The sequence below is a fragment of the Poecilia mexicana genome, unplaced genomic scaffold, assembly GCF_051168715.1.
Source record: "Poecilia mexicana isolate PSO_F unplaced genomic scaffold, ASM5116871v1 scaffold_21, whole genome shotgun sequence".
In the NCBI taxonomy this organism is placed as follows: Eukaryota; Metazoa; Chordata; class Actinopteri; order Cyprinodontiformes; family Poeciliidae; genus Poecilia; species Poecilia mexicana.
The window spans coordinates 20,956,965-20,977,872 of NW_028263390.1; the positions used below are offsets into that span (position 1 = coordinate 20,956,965).

Genomic DNA, 20,908 nt, shown 5'->3' on the forward strand with positions numbered 1-20,908 from the left:
TAATCAGGTTTTGCATTTACTTTTTAAGCTTTTTTATACAGTATAAGTAATACATTAAAAAGGCAAATGAACAAATACTTTAAGAAATCAAACATTTTATTGGCTGAAATGCAGCAACATAGCAGAACACAGCTTATTTAGTGAATCTGAATCAGGCAAAGCGAAAACTGACCGTGGAGTTTTGGCTAAAACACATTTACAACAAAACTGTTTTTATCTCAGCTGCAAAATGTTTATATTTTTGTAAAAATTTGGCTTAATTGCTTATTAGAATATATTGTTTTTTGGCAACTGACCTTCTTTAGAGTCTGTATAGTCCAGTTAAGGATTTGATTATTTGTGATAAATCTGATTGTTTGAGCCCTAATATTTTTTTTAATATTTTTACAACTGGGAACAGATTATGAGCATCTCAAAGCTGAAACAATACCTGAACTCTGACCCCAAATCCCAGAGGAGTTGAAAAGGAGGCTTTGATCATTTTAATAAATATGTATTTATTTATTACTTCATATATAAGGTTACAGTCTTCAGTCAGAGGCCTCTTCAGGTTAGTTGTAAGACTGACTGCTACTGCAAAACGCTCACAGCTGCTGCTTTTCCGTAACAAATGTGCTCAAAACTTTGTGAATATTCTGCTAATGATGAAAAGACACTTTCTATATTGTTGTGTTTCTATTAAATAAGAAACCCAATTAAAATCACGCGTGCATAAATTTGTTCAGATAAGTCATTAAAAATCATCCTATTACTACTTCCTGTTTTCTTCTTTGTGGTTTCTACCAGTAGTAACATCCCGCTGTTGATCATGTAACTTGTGTGAACCAAAAAAAGTGCTTCCCTTGCACTTTTGCCAAATAAACCAATTTCAATATGGCTGAAAATTCCTGTTTCCTTGAAGCAAATTTATTTTCTAAACATCAAATTGCGCACTTATATAATCAATGGAAACACGACTCTTTGAAGATCCTTGAATGACATAAATAATTTGATCAGAAGTATTCTCCTCTCTGATGGCGTTAAGAGGAAACTTTCTGCGTAACGACGAAATCATCTGAAGCATCTTCCCTCCCGCTGCAGTCTTAGTTAATAAGCAGAGAAACTGGGAGCTAAAAGCTTTACGGAGGCTTTTATATCCAGGCGGTGTTTATATTTCTGTCTGCAGCGCCGGGGAAGCAAACTCAATTATCCTGAGTGGAGCCATTTGAAGGATGATTTGTGAATGTGTGTTTTATGCGTGTTAGGCTGGACGGCGGCGCCTGGCGTTATCTCTTCACAGTTCACAGGAAGTCATATCCAGGGAGTAATAAAGTAGCTCCAAATCCCTGCAACACGAGCGCGCACACGTTCACATAACCAGGTTTAGTTCCCGCCGATACAAAAAGCTACAAATAGAAGCGGCGAGGAGCGGCTGGCAGTTTATCTTCCTTTGTTTCACTTCGTTTTGCCTCCGCGTCGCGCTCATGGTGATAAGTGTTCTTTTCGCAGCGCAGGTCGATTTTATTACGCCACAAAACGGAAAGTTTCCAAATAAAAACGTCTGCAAGTTCGGGAAGTTCCAGGGTGACTCGCAGAGCAAGCCAGAAGTTTGCATACATAGGTGAAAAGTCACCTGGTCGTTCTTTTCCGTCTGAAGTGAAATCAGAGCAAAATTCAGTTTTTACCAAAATGATTCTTCAGGATGCTGCTGCTGCTAAACTGAGTTCTTCCTCTCTGATTCTCTCCATCCACTAAACGACAAGCAGCGACCAAGTCTCTTCTTTCTGGATTTCCTTCTTTCCTTCCTTCCTTCCCTCTTTCCTTCCTTCCTTCCTTCCTTCCTTCCTTCCTTCCTTCCTTCCTTCCTTCCTTCCTTCCTTCCTTCCTTCCTTCCTTCTCTCTTTCCCTTCTTAATTTCTTAAGAAATTAAGAAGGAAGAAAGCTGCGGGTCAGAGAACAGCGTCCTCCATGTGTTGCTGCCAACTATTTGACTATAAATTTGAATAAGATTTCCTTCTAGATTCTAGAAGGAAATCTAGAATTTCCTTCTTCCCTTCCTTCCTTCCTTCCTTCCTTCCTTCCTTCCTTCCTTCCTTCCTTCCTTCCTTCCTTCCTTCCTTCCTTCCTTCCTTCCTTCCTTCTCTCTTTCCCTTCTTAATTTCTTCTCAGTTTCCATCTAGGATTTCCTTCCTTCCTTCTCTCTTTCTTCCTTTGCTCCTTCTTTCTTTCCTTTAGTTTGTCCATCCGTCTTTTATTTCCTTTTTCCATGTGTCCTTCCATCCTTTTCTTATCTCCTTCCTTTTTGTCATTTTTGTATTCTTCCTTTATTCTTTCCTTCCTTCTTTCTTTCCTTTTTTACTTTCTTTCAGTTTTTCCATCCCTCTTTTCCTTCCTCCTTTAGTTTCAGTCCTTTTTTCTCTTTACTTCCTTCCTTCCATCCTTATTTCTTCCCTCCTTCCTTAAAGTTGAGTCTGACACTATAACATAATTTACAGAAACGCTGCAGAAATGTTGTGTAATAATTAACAGCATCACTTCCTGCGGCTCCAGGGGTCAGGACTCAGGTCAGCTCATGTTCCTCCATGTTGTTGATAAAAAATATCGACGGCCCATTAAAAGAAGGGAGACGGAGGAAGTGAACGCAGCGGCAGCATTTCAGTCAGATGCTAATTATGGGATTCGCTGCGTTTAGCAGAGATTAATGCTCTGCCTTTAATTAAAGGGATAGAGCCGCCATTTTTACAAAAGCACCACTGATCTGTGGCGAAGACCGAGGCAGATTAGTGGGTTTTAAAACCCACTTCTCATTTCTCCATCGCTGGTCGCTTCAGGACAATGAGGATTAGCAGGAACCTGGAAAACGCGACGCTACCGCTTTAAAAAGGCTGAAGCAGGGTGTCCAAACTGAGGCACGGGGGCCGTTTGAGGCCCCTGGGTTGATTTTCTCCGGCCCACTACTCCAGTTCAAGAAAAATCAGGGTTTGATTAATCCAACTTCTGGTTTTTGGAGATTTGTTGATTTGTTTAATTATTTCAAACAGGTTTTTAAAATCAAGAGAAAAAAATCCATACAGAACCAAGAACTTCTAGTTTCCTGTTTGGAAAGGTGTAGGAGGAAGTGAACTCTTATTTAATCACTCATCTAAATTTAGTGAAATATATTACTTACTGACTAAATAATCATTAGTTCCTAGTAATAAAATCTAATAATTTTTCCCCAATGCGCTCACTGAATTGAGTTCAGGTCAACTTTATGACATAATTATGTTTATTAAGACCAAGCCTGGATGTTTTTGTTTTCTATCCTTAATAAATGTGTATTATCTTGAATTATAGCTGGCCGACATAAAGAAAAAAATCTTTTCATACCAACTCTGATTTACATTTTGAATCCATTTTTCTTTTTGTTTTTTTTGTTTTCTATTCGTTGAAGATGGATGGGGGAAAACAGACCAAATTTTCACCAAAAAATTCAGAAATTCTATTGAAAATTTCCAAATGCTGAAAATTTTTGACTTTTGAAACTCGGAAACGTCCATGTTTTTTTTCTAGAAAATTTCTGGGATTAACCTCAAACTTCTTTTTTTTTTTTTTAACTGGATTGCGGTTCTTTTATTTCTATCTACAGTCGCCCCCCAACTCGCCGTTGTACATCCATTTGTCATACAGGAACATTGAAAATTAAAAGTTCCAGTTTGCTGTACCCAGTGTTGGTTTTGTATTTTCTAATCGTCCGTCGTTTATTGACCTATCCAGGACATATTTTGTTTTTCTCTTTCCTTAACATGAACTTTCAAACCAAACCGTTTGGTCTTTTAGTGCATCGTCTTTTCTGGTTTTACTCACACGCTCCTTCCTCTGTGCCTCCGTCAGGAGCTGGAGGAGCGTCTGCGCCATCATCACCACGCAGAGCTGCAGTCGCTCCGGGAGGCCCACCGGCAGAGCATCGAGACGCTCAAACAGCAGTCGGAGCAGGAGCTGCAGACTCTCCGCTTCGAGCTGGAGGACGAGGGCAAAGCCATGCTGGGTGAGGGATCCACATTTCCTCTCATCGTCAGCTTTCGGCATGGAAGCTAATAAAACCGGTGGAAGTTTTATTTTACTTTTCAAAATGGACAGAAATTACACCCAGATTATTTAAATACAGGCAGACGTCATTTGGAAAGTTTCACATTGAAGATTAACTTAAATGGGATTGTGTGGAGTAGTAAGGAGCAGTCAGTGTCTTACCCATATGAGGCAGCTGTCAGTCGTCTCAGTTTGCAGGAAATCTAGGCCTATTGCAAATAAATCAGTTCATCAAATGAAAAATTAAAACAAGTTCAGAAATTTCCATTTGCATAATTTATCATTTTTCTTTTTTTTCTACCAAAACCTAGATGATAAAAATCTTCAGTTTGGTGCTTTGGTCTCAACTAGATAATTTTGTTTACAGAGATTTCATAATTCATTTTATTTGTTGTTTCTGTAGTTTTGTTTCTTTATTTTGGATATTTAAAATGTCTTCCAGTTACAGAATTTCGCATTTGTTGATGTTTTAGAACGTTTTCTTGATTTGTTATGCCTTTACCATTATTGAAAATGGTCTCAACAGAACAATAATATCATTTATCGCAATAACTTATTGTTCAGCAAAATGTATTGTAACAGGCTTAGCAACACATATTGACCACGGTGTCCATGCATCGTTAAAAAGTTTTAATTAACGCCTTAAATGTCTTAAATTAATTAAATAAGTTGTGTTAAAAAGTTTTAATAATTTTGCAAAACATTCTATTCAAATTTCCTTAAATGACGAGTTAAAGGTTTTTAAATAACTCCGATTTGTTTAGGAAAACACACTTTGGGTCGGTGTCTAAATATATTCAAACATATATGAGAAATTGGATGCCAGAGGAGTTAAAGTTGGGCTAAATATATCTGAGGCGTATTAATATATGAGGACCATTCAGTTTGCAGCGCTAGCGTTAGCGCTGCGCGGCGGAGTGAGATGAATGGGCCTCCATTAACCTTCATGTCTCGGTCCTGACACTGCAGAGCTCCTTCTATCCATCTCTCTCTTCCTGCTTCTTGACATCCTTTTATTACCCTCCTTTTCTCATTATCACTTCCTCCACAAATTTTCATACTCTTCCCCACTCAGGGTTATGTGTTTTCAGACATTATTCACTACAGAGAAACACAGTCCGTCGATAGAAAAGCTGAAATCTTCTTTCTTTTGTTCTGTTTGCAATGACAGACGTTTGAAGTGAGGATTAAATCTGCTAAACGAAGCAGATGCTCTTCTCTTTGTTCAGAGTTTGGCTCCTGTAAAAGTCTTTAAATTGTTTCTAGAGGATGGTGGCCATTTTTCAACATGGCCACCATTTTTTGAACCTTTAAACTTATTATTGTCACCAAATGTTACTGGTGTGCGAGTCTCACACCAGTCAGAAGGAGTTGAATGTGTCACAGAGAGTCAGTTGTCTTAATGGTCAGCGTTAGCTTCTGCTAATTTTTCATGTTTAGCATTAGCTTCTGTTAATTTTTTCAATCTGTTTAATGGTTTAGAATTAGCTTCCACAAATTTTTGCATCATTGGTTGATTACTTTTAGCGGCTGCTAATTTTTTGTGTTTAGCGTTTTAGTGTTAGCCTCTGCTCATTGTTTAATGTGTTTAGAAGTTTAGCCATAGCTACCTCGAACATTTGTATGTGTTTGTATGTGTCTAATAACAGTTTTTTATTATCTTCTGTTAATTTTTCTCATCCGTTTTGTGGATTAGGGTTAGTTTCTGCAACTTCTTGTATGCGTTTGTGGTTCAGTGTTAGCTTCTGCTAATTTTTTTATGTGTTTAGCAGCTTAGCATTAGCTTCTTCAAATTTTTGATTGTGCTTAGCATTAGCAGAGCTAATATTTCTTTAAAACTTGTTGGATATAGTTTGACACCAGAAACATTGATTAAAGATTTTAGTCCAAAAATTAATTTTCCATGACGACGATGCTAACTATCTTGAAAAATAAAAATCAATATCAGTAAATATGTTTTCTCAGGGTCCAATCATGTATGACTTTACAGCAAAAGTATTCATCTGGGAAAAATATTGACAGATTTAGTGAAACATTTTCCTTGATGACCATCTTAAAAAATCGTGGTCATCTTGACATTTTTTCAAAAAATCAAGCTCCTGTGCCAAGTTTGTCTTTCTAGAGCTTTCTAGCAAACTCCTTCATGTTCAGCCTCTTTTTTCCTCTTGAGAGATAAATAGTTCCTTTGTGTTGTCATCCTGCAGCCTCTCTGCGATCGGAGCTGAACCACATCCACGCCTCGGCCATCGAACACCTGCGGCAGACCCACCACCAGGAGTCTGCAGCTGCCAAAGCCGAGCTGGAGAAGGTCCTGGAGAACAACCAGACCCAGGTACAGCCTTCATCTCTGATCTGTTCTCAGCCACGCTTTCATTATCAGACCATCATAAATCTCGGCTTGACAGCTGCGGACTGAACTGTGTTTTAGCATTTAACTGTAATAATCAGTGTGACGTTAATGGTTTCTGCTGAAGCTGCCACCGCGCCGCATGATGAACGACTCTGCCGTCTCGCCTGAGTCCTCCCAAACACTTCAGACTTCTCCGTCTCGCTGATGGGCGGCGGCGAGATCGCGTGATTAAGGTCGGGTCTGAGGAAGCTTCCTGAAGAACTTCCTCCCAAGACAAATGAAGTGTAGATTATTTTAACGACTCAAAGTTTCCGGAAAGCTGCAAATGCATCAGGAGTCGATATTTTCAGTGTTGATCAAATCCTGACTGACGGTCGTCAAAACTGCGATTCCACTGATTCTGCAATTTGACATTACAGCAATGAATTTACTTAATGGAAGTTTTTAAATTTATTACTGAAGACACGTTTTTCACATCACATGAATCACACGATTAAGGACTAGATGTTACCTCTGGTGGAAACCATGAACAAGACGGCAACAGGAAGTGGTGGGAGGAGGACGGCACAGCATGATTTTTAGTGACTTAACGCTTAAACAAACTTAGCATTAGCATCTGCTAATTTTTTCATGTGTTTAGCATTGCTTCCTCTAATTTTTCTGATAGTGATTTAGCGTTAGCTTCCTCTAATTTTTGCAGATCTAAGATTCTTTTTAAGTGAAGTCGTGGTTAGTAAACCTAACCTTTTGAATCATTCAAAAATAATATAAACTGGAAAATGTCAGGCCTTGACTCTAAACCTTTTTTATATATTTCACTGTTGAGACATAAAATCATTTGTAGACGGTCCTGAAGCCAAAAGGTGTTTAGCCGAGTTCCTAAGCAACAGAAAGCTTATTATAGTTTTTATCAAGGAAAACTAAAGCCAGTTACAGCTGAAATGTTGGCACTTTATCTTCTGTTTTAGGAATAAAACCCCAGTAATAAAAGTTTCCTCCTTCACTAATGACCCATATTATTTTTATCTGTGCAGGAAACTTTCACTTTCACTGCTTAGCTGCATTTTTCTTTCATTTGAAGTCCCAGAAATTAGAGGGAGGACGGCGAAATGATTAAATGATGAAGTGAGCGTGCTTTAGGATGCAGACTCACACACACACACACACACACACACCATCCCCGCCCTGCAGAGAACCGTCCTACTGTTGCTTGTAAATCATCCTAATTACCCTCGTACGCCACGGGTTCCTCTTTCGTCACCTTATGATTCAGATGTTCTACCAAAGACGCGCAGCTGGTTGTCTTTAATTCCCTCCATCTTTTGCTGCTGAGGTGACAAGAAGTCAATAAAGGTTAATATCCGAGCTTTGGAGACTGAACCGAACTGCCAGTCACACAGTAAATCAGAGCCATGACTCCATTCAGATGCTGCAGTTACACTAAACCAGACTGTAGAGCTGCAGGTGTTTTTGTTTAAATCCTTGAAAATTCTTGAAATTTAAGGTTTGGAAATTGCTTCATTTCTGTATAAACTCCTTAAAAGTGCTTGATATTCAAACTGCGCAGTTCTGTAATGAAGTTCAATTTAATGTTTGATTAAAAGCCTAAATTTGGAAAACATTATTGACACTTGAATCTTACATCTTAATTAAAAGGCACATTTCTTCCTCGCTGTCTGAAGTTGAATCAGAAAAACTTTTCTTGTTTTTGTCAGTTGTAATTTCCAAAATTATTTCTATTTGCTAAAGTTCATAAAACCTTTTAAAGATTATATTATGTTATATTTAAGCTTTTAATTTGAGCGGGAAGGTTGATTTGTAATATTTATTTTTCCTAATGCCTCAATAACTTATTGATCATTTTATATTTTTTATGTTAAAGTTATGGATTTTAAAGATGTTTTGTTACATTTTAGGTTATTTTCTAATGTAGAAAACTGAAAATCCATTAATAATAGTAATAAATTATATCATGTAATTGTGAATTTAGACTTTTTTTTTAGTTGATTGTTTTTATCTTTGGAAAAGTTTGAAAACTTCCCTTAAAATGCCTGAAAAGTCCTTGAATATTTCAGTGTTAGAATCTTAGAGTCCTGGTTTCTGCATGGAGCCTTTCAGAGACAAACGGAGGGAAAACTCATTCAGACCGTCAGTTTCACACGTCGTTCTGCTGACGGTTGTCTGACTCGGTTCAAAACCGTCGGTTTATTAAATCCCATGAAGTTCATAAACCTCGGAGCAGCAGCAGCCTGCCAACGGGAACTAAACAACGGTTCATTCTGATCCTCTTTGCTTCGGTTAAACGCTCGGCGCGTAGAAACCAGGATTTTCTGCTCAATGTTTCCTTTTCCTCAGGTTTCAACTGGATGAGTTTCATTGATTTGTTTATTTTTTGGAGGTATATTGAACACAATTGGTTGGTGTTGTGAAGGACAAACAGACGTTTTTCCACCAATTTTTCTTTATCATTTGCTTTTATTTGCAGTAATCAGATATAAATCCACTGAAACATGAAATTACATGAATTATAATCTCTTCAAATGTCTCTCTGAACTCGAAATTTTTTAAAACAAGTTAAAAATGGCTTCTTCAGAAATCTCAATGTTTTACTCTTAAAAAAAAGAGTAAATGCTCTGTCTAAATGCTGTGCAGCTTGACGTATTTCTGCTCCCACTTTTTTTTACTTTCGGATGTAACCATGGCAACGAGTTATTCAGGATCATATCCCCACTCCAGCTTCAGTCAGAGGGTTGTTCAGACACGTAGCGAGACTGACTGCTACTGGAGATCCTTTCTTCCCACAGCTTCAACATCAACATTTAATTTTCCTTTGGAGAGGAAAAGAAGGAAGGAGAAAAGGTTTATTGATCGCCGAGGGGTGTTAAAGGTGTTAAATATTAGTAATACAAATGTAATCGTAACTGATAAGAATTTATGAAATATATATAAAACTAAGAGTGATGTAAGTAACTTAAATATGACATGGAAATACATGGATTTTTTTAAATACATTATTTTTCAGTTGAATTGAAAGGAATACCAAACATACAGCGGATCTCTACGTTCATGTTAGAAAGTCTAAATATAAATCCAGTTAAAACTTGTGACGATCTTCAGAGGCATTCTCCGTCTAATCTGAGTTTGAGGAAGTTTGCAAAGAAATCTGGTCAAAGTAATTTGTTTCTGTAAGATGTTTTAAAAAGCTGCGCCCCATCAATCATTTCCAATACTTTGCATTTCTCTGGCATAAAGTCCCAATAAAATACCGTGAGGTTCTCAGCCGTAATGAGAAAACGGTTACCTTATCACTCGTCTCTGTAGCGCAGAAACATTCTGCGACAGGACTTGTTTCCTGGGCCTGAAAATGTTCCTTGGAGGGAATATTTTCTGCCTCCAGAGGAGATTTGGAATAGAAAAGCGTCTGCGGTGTTTCGGGACGTCGCCCAGCAAGCGGCTGTGTTATCTCTCTGAAGCCAGAAGTCGCTGTTTGGTCGCTGCGGATTAAAACCGCTCCTTCCTTTCTGCTCTCACTTCCTCCGTCTGACTGCGACCCGCCGAGCTTTTAGAAACGTTTCAGGTCAGGAAACAGAAACTTTACGTTAAATGATCTGATCGCTGTACGCTCTGTTTTATTTCTACTCCTCTGCTCTAAAATAGACGATAAGGTTACGCTCAGAGCTGCTGCCGTCTTTTACTGTCATTACTAAACTTGTGGATTTATCGGTTTTAGTGGTAAAAGGAAAGTAATCGACTTCAGGACAAGATGTCGGTTTAACCCCAGCTGTACAAAAACACCACAGATTTCACAATATCACCTTTACTGACCAAACATGAAGCCAAAATGGAAAACATCACTTTTAGCAGGAATAACTCGGTTTATTTCTATTTGCACCACAGCATTGAGATCTGGACTTTGATTAGGCCATCAAAACACTTTGATTCTATTTTGTTGTAGATTGACTTCTCTGTTTGGGATTATTCTTCACGGTTACAGAACGAACAGAAAAGTGAAGAAGAAGTTTAGGTTTTTAAAGAGGAGAAAAGTGTTTGGAACAAATAATCTGGCCTTTAGCAGCTGAGCACAAATCATATAAATTGTCTTAAATTCAAGTTGAATTAGTTAAAATGTTTTAAAGTGAGGCTCAATCATCAGTAACGTTTCTGATTCTCTAATACATCAGATAAAACATTTTCTCCTTTTCAAGCCTCATTAAAGGAACACATTTGTCTCTAATCGTAAACTTGGCTGGTCTGGTTTTTAGACTTACATGGCAGCTGCATTTATTTATTAAGTTTTACAAAAATAGATGTAACCATATCTATTTAACCTTGATTTATCCGGGGGAGGTTAAAATGGAGGTTTAAACGTGAAATAAGTCTACAAGTTATGAAAACACTGGAACTGATTACTACAGCTGCACTTTACATATTGAAATAAACATTTAATTTGAGCCGTTAAATCAGATAAAATACCAGTTTTAAGTGAATTAGTATTTTTTATCTGCTGTATTTCTTCACATTTCATCAGTGTTTGATAGAATTACTTTCTAAAATGTATGACTTGGGTCAAAAGTTTTCAAGATGAGCTTCTCAATCTGATCCTATTATAATGGGTGGCGTTGTTGGAACTTCCTGGTGTTAATTCAATATTTTCACATAATATTCTCCCTGCATAATTTCTAGATTGTTCCTCTTTAGGTAAAAAAATAATTTTGATTTGTTTCTGTTCAGCTGAATAAAGTTTTGGCTCATCCACATCGTTTAGTTTTTAGTCCATTGGGTTCCTGGTGACGTAATATATTTAAACTCTGTTTAAAAAGGTGTTGGTTCCCTTTAAAAGTGGAAAACATGTTGAAGTTTCGGACGCGTCACTTGGTGGTGACGTCCTGATAACGGACTCATTGTGTCGCCTCCGTGTGGGCGCCTCATTGAACCCACGCACCGTTCGTCCGCTGCCTCCTCTCCCAGCTGGGAGGAAAATCGCTGCTCATATTCTCTGTTTCACACCACAACAGAAACGTCTCGAGTCCCTGAGGAGCTGAGAAGGAAAAGAGAGCAGCTCAGCAGGTGGCCATGAGTAATTTCACCCACTGGTCATGTTTATATGCCGTCATCTGGCAGTTCGGAGCGCCGTTGTCTTTTATGTTCAGAGGATTCAAAGCACTTCACCCAAAATCTTATTGTTATAATCTCATTTGCCTGGAAATAAGCAGCATATTTTAACCAACAAGATTCAGGTTGAGATTTTTCAAAGAGACAATTAACATCAGATTCACCTGAAAACATTTAATTTAAGGGGTTGGTTTGATTGAAGATGCTTCAGGTTTTCTCTGATAATTAGATGTTTTTGTTTCCAAGGTTGATCATTGGAAAGCATCTCAGTGTTTTAAACTGCTCTTCAAATAAATTAAGGCTGAAACGATTAAATTGCTATGAATCACAATGAATCAGTTATTGAAATAATCGTCAACTAATCGATTAATCATCAGAATAGTTGATAGAATAAGGAACAAACTTAAAATATTCCTCTGACGTTTCTGCCCGTTTTTATCACTAATTCCTGTTGTTCCTCCCTGGTTCCAGACGTTCTGTGTAAATTTGCTGATTCGAAGGATGGACTGGCATTCCTCACCTTATTGATTAAACCATTAATCACGATTAATCGATTATGGAAATAACTGTCAACTAATTTAGTAATCGTTAACTGGAGTATACAGACTCGATGAAAGGCCATTTGCTGAAAAACAGCACATTCAAAGCAGTACCGTATTTTCCGCACTATAAGGCGCACCTAAAAACCTTAAATTTCCTCAAAAGCCGACAGTGCGCCTTATAATCCGATGCGCCTTATATATGGACCAATATTGAGCCACAACAGGTCCAGCAACTACGGTAAGCAGCCGCCGACTTCATTTTTGCCCATAGAAGAAGAAGCGCGCGGTGCATGCTGGGATAGTTGTCAGAACACTGGTTTTAGGGCTGTTGTAAACGAATATTTTAGTAATCGAGTAATCTATCGATTATTCTTACGATTAATCGAGTAATCGGATAAAAAAAATTATAAAATGAAATATTGGTAAATCTGGCATAATACCGGTGTTACTATCAGATATCAATGTCAGTCCAATTTTTCATATTTGAGCATCCCTAACAGTTGCTTTTTTTGTAGTTTAGAAAACTAACCTGTAACAATAATAGCTCACTTTCTAAGTTAACCAGAAGAAAAGTTATAGAAAAATCTGAAATTATATTGAATTTAATAACAAAGAGGCTCACAAATATGCTTATAAAAATGTCTACAATCCAGCTTTTAGTTTATGTATTCATCTTCAGTGAGTTTAATAGATTAATTAAACTCACCTTGCCACCTAACCTGTCACGCTTTGGGTTTGAAAATACGGGAAATGCCGCCTGGAGTGGGAGGAGAGGGCGAATGAACGAACGTAAGATGGGGTGGAGGGGAGGAAATAGACCAGCGGACTGACGAACCGTTAGACCGGGGGACGAACACGGGGGGAAGCAATACGGGATATTTACAACACCTTCACTGGTCACACTCAGAAACTCATCTACCAGCCATGTACGATGCGCTCCGCCACCCGTTTCTTCAGACCGGGATATGAAATTTATTGTGCGGTTCGTCGGTAAAGCTACATTTACACGGTAAGCATCAGCTACTCAGCCGCCCGCCCTGTTCAGGCTATCCGCTCACCTCAGCGCTCTTCCCGCCGTTCGCTTTCAACCAGCAGCCCCGGAGGAGAAATGCTGCCGTACTCCAGGCATCCCCCAGTCATTTTAAGGATGCTTATTGGTTCCCCAAAAACGATAAAAAGTCGGGCATTATCATCAATCCATAAAATTCCCACGGGCCAATCTTGAAGATTGGACTTTATGCCGCTGAGACTTAGCTTTTGTCAACAACTCAGAGGCGGAAGTGAGAGCTCCGCGCAACGCAAATGAAGTCCCGGCCGGAACACGGTGCGCTAACTAATAAAACATAAATTAACGAAGCTTCGAGGCAGGTAAATTTTCCTCGAGGAATTTTAGTAATCGAGGTACTCGAATCATTCGAGGAATCGTTTCAGCCCTAACTGGTTTGTTAATAAAGTTTGACTGACCTATCGACCTACCAACCTGATAATCAGGTCGTCTGCAGGTCATTTAGCACCACGTTCTCCACCAACATGCTGTGTGCAAACGGAGAAGGGTGACCATCGTTCGCCTCGGAAGGCTCTCCTCGCCGACCGGAGTCGGACTGTTTTATTGACATTCCCTTTAGTGCAGCTCCATCTAGTGGTTGCATAACGTAACTCCAGCCTCTACTGTGGCGTCTATTCTATGCGCCTTATATATGAAAAAAGTTTTAGAATAGGCCATTCATTGAAGGTGCGCCTCAAAGTGCGGAAAATACGGTAATTAATTTTGTTTATCCAATCACTCAATAATTGTCAGAATAGTTGATAGAATAATCGATCAATAAAATAATTGTTAGTTGCAGCACTAAAATGAATATTCCTCCAAAGTTTGTGCAATTTGTATTTTGATTTGCAAGGGACAGGGATGGAGAGGCATTCCTCAGCTTTAGATGAATCGGGTTAATCGTCAAACGTTGTTGACATTTTTAGATTTTTTTTGTTAAATTAATGTTATTGTAGTTTATTTTGTCCCTGCTGTTTATCACAAAACATCATTAATAACAGTAATAAATGATGTGTTAAAATAGTGTCTTTTTTTACTCCATTTGTATTGTTTTCATCTGTAAAGTGATGCTAGAAAAGTTTGGAAACTTACCTTGAAAGTGCTTGAACATGGATGCGTCTCAAACCTTTAGAAGGAGCATAGCGCTGATGATCGGACTGAACTTTTCCCTGGTTCCAGGAGCGGGACCTGCTGAGCCGGATCTCTGAGCTGCAGGAGGAGGTTTCCCGGAGGAAGAGCCACATCGCTCAGCTGGACCACCAGATCCACACGCTCAATGAGAACATCAGCACCCTGACCAAGGAGCTGGAGCTGAAGGGCAAAGAGGTGCTGAAGATCCGCAGCGAAGCCAACCAGCAGATCCGGTACGACAAAACCCAAAAGATCGTTTTCCTCTGGCGTTCGCTGCCAGATCCAGTTACAGTTTGAGATGCCTTCAGTTTAGGCTTTTAAATCAGCCTAAAAGCCCCGTTACCTAGCAACCCCAGCCACGCCCAGCCCCGTTACCTAGCAACCCCAGCCACGCTCAGCCCCGTTACCTAGCAACCCCAGCCACGCTCAGCCCCGTTACCTAGCAACCCCAGCCACGCCCAGCCCCATTACCTAGCAACCCCAGCCACGCTCAGCCCCGTTACCTAGCAACTCCAGCCACGCCCAGCCCCATTACCTAGCAACCCCAGCCACGCCCAGCCCGGTTACCTAGCGACTCCAGCCACCCCCAGCCCCGTTACCTAGCGACTCCAGCCACCCCCAGCCCCGTTACCTAGCAACCACAGCTGAGTTCCAGCACGTTTGGCCAGCTGGTTTTATGGCTGTGTGCACAGTGTGCACATTAAAAAGTGTTTTGTTGACATCTAGAAACCACTTGCTCTATTCTTGTTGGTTGTGCAGAAGGCTCCAATTCTGCTTTTCAAAGACGTACTGCGGTTTTAATAATTGCTCATCCGTTTGCAGCCATTTTTACGTTTAAATGTTGAGTTGGGGGGCGTGGCCAGGCGGACTAAAATCTCATTATCTAAGACTAATTTTGTGTAAAAAGTATAATGGACATGTTTTGTTTAGGCCACAGACCTACCCTGCCTGTTAAAGGAAGAATTACAGGTGTCCTTTAAATCCAGTAAGCAGTGAGTCCGTCTCCAACCTTTTGGTGCTAAATTTAAACTCCTCTGATTATATTTGATGACGCCTCGCTCTCCTCAGTAAATCATCAAATTGGGAATCTTGGTTATTTTGGGTGAAATGGAAAAACCCTGATGTGCAGCCATGTTGCTCCCTGCGGCTCTTTGAATTTTTATTGCAGTTTTCTGCAGCTGATGCGCTGAAATCAGTCATCTTTATGTGTTTAAAGGTTCTTTGTTTTGTTTTTTCAGCCGCCCTCCTGTTGCGCCGTTATTCGCCGTTAGTTCGCTGACAGGCCTCTTCTGTTACATAACGTCTGAATTGTGGTTAAAAATAGACTGATAAATAAAAAAAGAGGAAGAGGAAGATGTGCGCCCCTCAGGGAGAGTTGGCCAAGTCGGAGTGAGCGGCAGACTCCTTCATTATCCCTTCTTCTCCTTTTTTCATCAAACGTCCCTCCATCAGCTCCCACCACCGTTTATTTGACGTAATAAATTATTTAACGTCACATTTACTGCTTTCATTTGGTGGATTTTTTTCCTCTTCATCTTAATTACAGCCATTGTTTGTTTTCATGCAGTTTGTTGTTTGAGTTATTTCCATGCATCGTGCGTCTCCTTTTTCCAATCTCCCTCCCGCTTCCTCTGCAAAGCAATCAATTATGTTTTCTCCCGGGAGACGCACGCAGTCGCCGCGTCCTGATTGAGTCTTCAGGCGAAACGTCGGCCATTTGCAGATTAAAATGAAATCTGTTTCTTTATTTATTTTTCTGTCTGCGTCACCGCGCCACAGAGCTGGATGGGATGAAAGAGGAGATTTGTTTCAGTTCTGCTCCGCTGGAAAACGGCGCAGAGCCTGATGAAGGCGGCCATGATGGCGATGAAGGCCACAACGAATTCTCATTGGTTCAGATCAAGAAAGAGAAATGAAGGATGGACATGATGTCATGCATCCATCCGTCCGTCTGAAGCCATTACTTTCCAATAAAAATGTCCTTAATGGAGTCACATATTTTTTGTCGTTCTACAATTTGAGTTGCATTAAAGAAATTAATTATTTTATATATTAGTTAAAATACAGGATAAAATATAATTAATTAAACCAGATTTCCATTCATGTTTACTCTGATTATGTAGGAAACGGCTGCAGTGTGCAGCTTTGCCAAAAGATGGCGCCAGACTTAACGCCACACTCCTTTAAAATGCTGGCAAACATTAAAGTTTTCAGTCAGAAAATGGGTAATTGTTTAAATGTTCAATCCGATTTTGTTTTCAAAGGAACTTTTTTATACTTTTAAAACAATTTTAAAATAAAACCTGCATAAGTTTTCCCGAACTCATCACCCAATTCTGAGCTTTTAATGCTGAATTATTCATCTGTACTTGATATTTATGTTTTTCCAAGTAAGAAAATGACATGTTATCATCATTTCTTTATAAACTAACTTTATGCAGCTCAGGTTCTGTGTGTGTAAACCAACCACTGACTCCCGCCTGCAGAGTTCAGCAGGTCGATGCTGCGATTCACTCAGCTCTTCCTCTTCCTCAGGGCTCATGAACAGGAGCTGACGAAGAGGCACGAGCGGGAGCTGACGGAGCTGAGCGCCGCCCACAGCAGGGAGACCCAGAACATGCTGTCGGACTTCAACAAAGCACAGGAGCTCCTCAAGGACAAGATCTCGGCTCTTCAGATTCTGTACGTACGCAGAACGAGTTCGACCTCGGTCGTTACGGAGAATATCTGCTGTGGGTTTGGCTGGAGAGGGATTAAAAACTGGACTTTGTTTCGCAAGATGCCAAGCAAACTTTAGCTAGGACATTAATGAGACGAATTCAGTCAAAACATTTTGTTTAAATCAGATTTACTGAGAAATCTGGAAAACTCTGGAATTTAATGAAAGGATTTTACAATTTTTACTGATTACATCGTCTGAAAACTGTTTCCATCTGTTTGTCCAGCTTTTCTTCCTTCCAGCCATTTTTGTAGGTTTTATTTTTAAAGTCTGGCCTCTATTGACATTTTTCATAAATCATCTTTTATATTTTTACTGTAAAAATTGAATAAAAAGAACCGAGACTCTGGAGAATATTAAATATTTTTGATTTCGGCACATCAGTCTGAATGTCAGCAGAGATGGAAACTAATTTAGATCAAATGTGACCCAGATATATTTATCATGGAGGGAAATTATGAAGGTTGATAACATTTTAGTTAAAATGTATGTGTGTATATAAGTATAGTTTCTGATGATCCAAGTGGTTTATATACTGATTTATTCCAGGGATATGGAGGTGACATCAGCCATTAGCTGAAGCCAGTTTTGTGTAGGAAAAAAAGGCTGTCAGAGATAAAATGTTACAGGAGAGAAAACAATGGATGCTAGAAAAGAAAAGCGGAGGAAGTGGAAGGTTTTTAGTTGCTGGCGGCGATGTCAACAGACCGAACCTGAGATTCATAAGAGTCAGAGTGAAAGTCAGAGGAAGACGGATGAGTGAAATAAACACTCTGCTGTTCTTAAAGGCAGCAGTCGCCCTCTTCATCAGAGCTGACCTCCTTTTCAGCCGGATTCTGGTGACGGCACAGCGCCACCTGCTGGTCTTTACAGAAAATAGTTTAGTCTTTAATGTAGTTCACCTTCCTGGACAAAACATCTGTTTTAATTTCCTATAAAAAGTTACATTTTCCAGCATTTGGTTTATGGTTAAAAGCTCCAGCTCTGTTAAAGTTAAAACAAAAACTTAACAATTCTTATATATTGTTTTTTTTTGTTTGTTTGTTTTATTTTGCACAGGGGCAAAATAACTTTTATAAATTTAAGAACATAAGTATTTTTGTAGCTGCACTTTGAATTGCCTTGTTGCTGAAAAAGTGCTATAAAAATAAAACTACCTTACCTTCGCTACAATGAAATGTTATTGCACTTTAGGGAACAAAATGTTTGTTTTCTTATTTAAAAGAAGAATTGGATTGTTGTTTTTTTTATCTTTTAATGTATTTCTAATCTTGTATAAACAATGCTTAAATGAAAAATCTACAGAATGTATCAATTTTCTTATCTGATTAATCGATTAATCAGTTAATCGTGAGAATAATCAACTAAAATTGTTAGTTGCAGCGTTAGTTAAATTTATGGCTTACCTTAAATCTCAACTGTTTTTATTCTTAATCTTTCTGACTTTAATTTAATTCCTGTTGATGCTTTTGTGTTTTTTGCTTGGGGGCAAATTCACTGTCACTAATTTAATTAAGAGCAGCACAAATCTTATCTTAACGAATTGAGTCCGTCTGATCAATCACTAACGATTCAGCTGCTCCTTGTCCCTCCTGACAAACAGCCAGTCAGGCGGCTGCACTGATGGGATTTATGCATATTTTAAGGTCTCATCTTCCATTTGGGTCAGAAAACCTGCAGCCTTCACTAATCATCGACCGTTAATCACTGTGTGCACAAAAACAACCTTCTACGTAAATATTGATCCAGATTTTCACTGTAAGTTACAAACTAAATAAAAGTTTTCTACATTTCCTAAAGGTGTACATCCAGTAAAGTTTTTTATATATATATTTTCATCTTTGAAATGATAAAAAAGGCTAGAGGAAGCCTGAGGCAACAGTTTGCAAGCCAAGGCCGACGGTTTGTAAACACTTTGAAGCCTCTGAGAGTTCAGCTCCGTTTCGCTCTTTGTTTCAGAAAACTCTCCTCCATTCTTGACTCGTCTTTAAAGTCTCTTCACAGGGTCCTTGCAGTTTTTTTCTGAGATTTTTTTTATGAAAACTTCTTAAAAAATGTATATTTCACATCAAAAACCAGATCCTCAGTTTGAGTCGTCTGGTGTCTCTCGCCTCTTGCCAGTTAATAGTTTGAAGTTGTTTGCTTTTATATCGACCTTCAGCTCATCTGCATCTTTGGTTCTGCTGTCTCTCGTCTTCCTCTTTACAATAATCTGTAGATTCATGGAAACTTCTTATTATTTTAATTATTTCAGGTATAGATTAATCTATCCATCGCACAATTAATCAATTATCCTCACAATTAATCAGATAAAACAAATGGATATTCTGGAGATTTTTCATTTAACTCTTTTGTACAATGTTAGAAATACACTAAAAGATTAAAATAAACTAAATAAGAAAATAAACATTTTATTCACTGAAATGCATTTCTTTAGCCTTTGCCTGATCAGTGTCACTAGATTAGTTGATTATTATTTCTATAATCGATTCTTCGTAATGAATCCGATTAATCGTTAAATCGAAAGCGAAGGAATGTGAGTCTATCCTTTGGATTCTCTCAGGTAAAAATTGTGGAACCAGATTTTAAAAAGGCACAAACTGAGAAGAAACATTCATTTTACAATTGCAACTAATGGTTATTTTAGTAATTGATTATTCTATCGTATATTCTGGCGATTAATCGAGTAATCAATTAAAAAAATGGCGCATTCTATATATTTTTCTACTTAAGCGTTTTTTATATACTTTTTTGTAAAGTTTTGGTTTGATTACTGCTGAATATGTTGTCGTTTCAGCAAATAGTCTTTTTTGAGTCTTTTTACTCTAGGAATGACTAATCGATTGCTAAATTAGTTGATGAGTATTTCAACAATTAATCGTTTCAGCTCTCACTTTAACCTGTTTTTGGTTAAATATTGCGTCTACACAGCAAACGTTAAGGCCTTGCAACAAGAAATGTAAAAACACAACAACAATTTTTCCTCCTGAAATTCATGTTTACCTCAAAGCGAGTTTCAATTCATTGACTGAAATCCTGTCTTGTCTTCACTGACTCGTTTGAGGGCCGTGTTTCTTACCAGCAGCTTCTGCAGTGGATTTTCACCCTGCAGGATGTGTTGAAGAAAACCAGGTTGATGGTTTGCAAACAAACCGAAGCCTGAATAGGAAAAAGCATGATAATGCCTGGGATGGAGCGGACGTCCTGCCCGGTCGTGACCGAGGCTCCCCTGGTTCCTCAGGCTCAGGAAAGGATGCTTACATTGTTGCATTCATGTGCAAAATCGCTCCACATTGAACATTTGGCCTCAGTTTCTTTTTGCTCTTAGCAAATTCAGATGAAGTTCAAGCTGCTAGTAAAAACACTTGGGCATGAATTCACTAAGATGAGCCAACAGCTATTTTCTCCCCGTTGTTTTCTGTTCTACTCACACAGGAAATGGCACCAATTATCTACTGGTGGGAAAAACCTCATTAAGTCCTGCAGATGTGAGAATTTCTTCTTCTTCAGTGAAGGAAAATTCATCTCTGTTTTCCCACCTGAGAATGACAGAAACTTCCATCCTCTGATCATGTTGAAGTCTTCCTAATAACTGGAGACCAACATGCTTTGTGTCAGAAACGGCTTTAGAGATCATCTGCAGCAACAATGTTTCAGAAAATTTATCCAAATCCATCATCCACCGTTTGACTTTCCAGGACTGGTTTTACTTTTTTGGCCGATGTCAAAGTTACCGCTAGCTATCAAGGGACAGGAATAGCAAATCTGCCTTTTGATTTTAATGTTGTATGAAGATATGAAAGATTAAGCAAATGGCTGTTGATTGAACATTTAGGCTTATAATCCTCAGTTTGGTATTTTAGACATTGGAAAAGTTCTGTGACACAAGCAGAGACTCAGAACATACATAGATCTGTACTTTAACCTGGAGATATCCAAAACTTCAAGATTACGTTTTCCAT

The 20,908-nt window shown here is 38.7% G+C and overlaps 1 protein-coding gene across 2 annotated transcripts in view; it reads left to right on the plus strand.

The window, feature by feature from the left end:
- fam184ab (family with sequence similarity 184 member Ab) overlaps positions 1 to 20,908 on the plus strand; it is a 123,812-nt gene that overhangs the window by 92,719 nt on the left and 10,185 nt on the right. For both annotated transcript variants that reach the window (XM_015004394.2, XM_015004397.2), the window contains exons 15-18: positions 3,853 to 4,006; positions 6,252 to 6,379; positions 14,276 to 14,460; positions 16,763 to 16,909. In XM_015004394.2, coding sequence (XP_014859880.1) covers positions 3,853 to 4,006; positions 6,252 to 6,379; positions 14,276 to 14,460; positions 16,763 to 16,909 — 614 coding nt within the window. The remainder of the gene's footprint in view (positions 1 to 3,852; positions 4,007 to 6,251; positions 6,380 to 14,275; positions 14,461 to 16,762; positions 16,910 to 20,908) is intronic.